The sequence below is a fragment of the Triticum aestivum genome, chromosome 4D (assembly GCF_018294505.1).
Source record: "Triticum aestivum cultivar Chinese Spring chromosome 4D, IWGSC CS RefSeq v2.1, whole genome shotgun sequence".
Taxonomy (NCBI): Eukaryota; Viridiplantae; Streptophyta; class Magnoliopsida; order Poales; family Poaceae; genus Triticum; species Triticum aestivum.
Window position 1 is genome coordinate 97,919,472 of NC_057805.1, and position 3,444 is coordinate 97,922,915.

General features: G+C 44.9%; 1 protein-coding gene across 1 annotated transcript; it reads left to right on the forward strand.

Annotated features, from left to right (window-relative positions):
* Positions 1 to 241: 241 nt before the first annotated feature.
* On the forward strand, positions 242 to 2,330 carry LOC123096472 (peroxidase 4). The gene is made up of 3 exons (XM_044518216.1): positions 242 to 717; positions 829 to 994; positions 1,729 to 2,330. The coding sequence occupies exons 1-3, from the start codon at positions 310 to 312 to the stop codon at positions 2,118 to 2,120; spliced, it is 966 nt and encodes a 321-aa protein (XP_044374151.1). The 5' UTR covers positions 242 to 309; the 3' UTR covers positions 2,121 to 2,330.
* Positions 2,331 to 3,444: the final 1,114 nt, after the last annotated feature.

The following is a 3,444-nucleotide window of genomic DNA, read 5'->3' on the forward strand; positions in this document are numbered from 1 at the left end:
TTTTTCTACCAAAACTGTACATTTTTCACGAGCTACGTTACATATGCATCTGGTGTGAAACGCGTAATTCCAAAGCGCCGCGCCCGTTTGGATCAACGCTCAAAGTCCACCGGAGTTGGTGAAGACGATGGGGGCATGATGATGCAATCTAATAGTATATGATGGCAGACTAGTAGCTAGAATAATCATGGCCACCGGCGTGAGCTTAGCCTTTTCTTCCTATAAATACCGGCCGCCCCGCGTTCCTCCACCACATCCAGCAAACAAGCTCTCTCAAGGCACTATCTAGCTGACTAGAATAGACCGATCATGGCAGCGCGCGCCATTGCTGTCCTCTCGCTCATCCTCGCGCTGGTCGCCATCGCCAGCGGAGGAGCCTCGGCGCAGCTGTCGTCGGGCTTCTACTCCCGCTCCTGCCCGGGCATGCTCAAAGCCGTGCGCTCGGCGCTGCACCCGGCCATCGCCAGGGAGCGCCGCGTGGGCGCCTCCATCGTCCGCCTCTTCTTCCACGACTGCTTCGTCCAGGGCTGCGACGCCTCGCTGCTGCTGGACGACGCGCCGGGCCTGCGCGGCGAGAAGAACGCCACGCCCAACAAGAACTCCGCCAGGGGGTTCGAGGTAATCGACGCCGTCAAGGCGGCCGTCGAGGGGTGTTGTCCCGGCGTCGTCTCGTGCGCCGACATCCTCGCCATCGCCGCCGAGGAGAGCGTTGTCTTCGTAAGTATCCATACATTCATAGTCATGCTTAGGTAGTTAGTACTGTACGTACCCTTCAACAAAGTCTAACACGTACTACTGTGACATCTGACATGCGTTGTGTACGTGTAGCTGGGTGGCCCGAGCTGGGAGGTGAAGATGGGGCGGAGAGACTCGACCACGGCGAGCTTCAACGGCGCCGAGAACAACATCCCGCCGCCGACGTCGGGGCTCGCCAACCTTACGTCCCTCTTCGCCGCGCAGGGGCTCTCCCAGAAAGACATGGTCGCACTCTCAGGTACGTACATATACATGCAAAATAAACCGTACGTACATCGATACATAATCCCAAATCAACCACTGACATCTTCCATCAACCTTCTTCTACGTACTTTATTTTCATATAAATAATTAGGCACTCTCAGGTAGTATAATTTTGTACTTCCTCTGTCCCATATTAATTGTCACTGAAACGGATGTATCTTAACGTATTTTGCTAGATACATCTGTTTGAGCGATAATTAATGCGAGAGGGAGGGAGTAGTTTGCACGCCGAAGCAACATAATTTGTCATAGCCAAGTAATATTTTCCTTTGCTGAAGAAGCAAGTTAAAATTCTGTACTACTTTCTCAGACTGTTAATTCCTCAATGGACTGTTAATTCCTCAATGGAGTCGGTAGCTTTTTAGCCGCAAAACAGCTGGTATCAACCAACGGGACTCATAGCCACATTTTGACTCCTAAGCTGCTCAAAAATTCTACATAAGACAATTTCTCGGGATTAAACAAATATATTACTACTTTACAGGTGATGAGTTACAAAGTTGATCGATGACTAATTACCACTGACCTAACCTTTGGTATGTCCGCTTAATTTGTAAGACTGGACAACGTCAAAAAAATTGTTCCTTGGTCACTTAAACATGTAGTACTAATTAGGAAAGTTGGTCAATGGTTCCTACCGATGGAATGACAAAAAGAGTAGCTGGAAAATAGGTATAACTTGAGCTGACGGTATAACTTGTGTTCCAGGAGCCCACACAATCGGCCTAGCACGCTGCACAAACTTCCGGGACCACATCTACAACGACACAAACATCGACGCCGGCTTCGCCAGGAGCCGCCAGTCAGGCTGCCCTCGTGCTACCGGCTCAGGCGACAACAACCTGGCACCGCTAGACCTGCAAACCCCCACGGTCTTCGAGAACGAATACTACAAAAACCTCGTCCAGAAGAGGGGCCTCCTGCACTCAGACCAGGAGCTCTTCAATGGTGGCGCTGCCGACACGCTGGTCCGGGAGTATGTCGGTAGCCAGAGTGCCTTCTTCAAGGACTTTGTGGAGGGAATGATCAAGATGGGGGACATCACGCCGCTGACGGGGTCGAACGGACAAATTAGGATGAACTGTAGGAGGGTCAACTAAGATTGTTCTCCCCTTTCCGCAGCAACAATCCGATGTTGTTACCATGCTTGATTTGCCCCTTTTCACTTAAACTCGTTTGTTTCCTTTTCTTTTAAGGCTAAAATGTTAAAATATATTACAATACTGCCCTTTTGTGGCATGTTCATGGAAGAATTGAACATGGATGCACAGGCAAAAGAACAAAGAGCAAAGTGAGATATGACAAATCAACAATTTCAATGTATGGAGTGGCAAATACTCAAATTATTAAGTAAAGAGGGGCTAAAGATCAAATCCCATATGCTTGGAACTCAAGTTATGATCAACTCTGATAAAGTCCCCACCACACACTACCGACAAAGAACCCATGGGTTCCCCTCCCTCCGCCCGCCACTTATAAAGATATCACTTGGAAAATAAAAACACTTGGCACAGATCATGTAGAACATGACACCAACGAATAAAGTATGATATGCAGCAGAGTTTAAGCATGATATCGAACAAAGAATAGAGTTTACAAGACATACACGAGATTATAAGTAAAGACGCAAGTCTTGTAACACACACTATACACTTTTTGTCATCCATTGGCATCAAAGACACCAAAATGTGAGAAAAGTTAACTACCCAGTCCATTGAACTATGCACTGGCCGAAGAAGGAGAACTCTCTTCATCTTATGACCTCCAGTAACTTCTCAGTCTTCATGTACATAGGCAGTTGGGAATGTCCATTTAATTATCTTCTATATTTAAATATCTAGCTTCCACTAACCCATTTCTCTTAACATGCAAGCATGTCATCTTAGCAAGCAACATGCATGGGAAAGTGCCCACCTCAAAATACAATCATGCATAGGAGAAAACCCAACTCAACAGGCAAACATGCATTAATTTTTATTTCATTGGGCTATTTATATTTAATAAATATTTTAGAACTATACAATAAGCATTAGAAAATATATTTATTTTTAGTTATAGTTCTCATATTATTACTATAATCATGCATAGGAAAAGGTCCATGTCAACATGCATGGCAATTCCATTCTATTATTCTATTATGCTCTTTATATTTTACAAATATGTTACAACTATACAATAATGAAACACAATAAAATATTACTCCAAATATAATGTTTCATACAATCAAATATCATTGAAATATATTGCAAAATATTTCCACAACAATGTGCGAAGTCATCTAGTTTTAAGAAATAGAAAGGAGCTCAATTGCTAAAAGTGACTAATTCATTCCCAGTCTGTTAAGAAAGTCAGGCATCAATCAAATTGGAACTCAGGTTATGACCAATCTGATACTTTGTACCCGAATATGTGTTTCTCAATGCG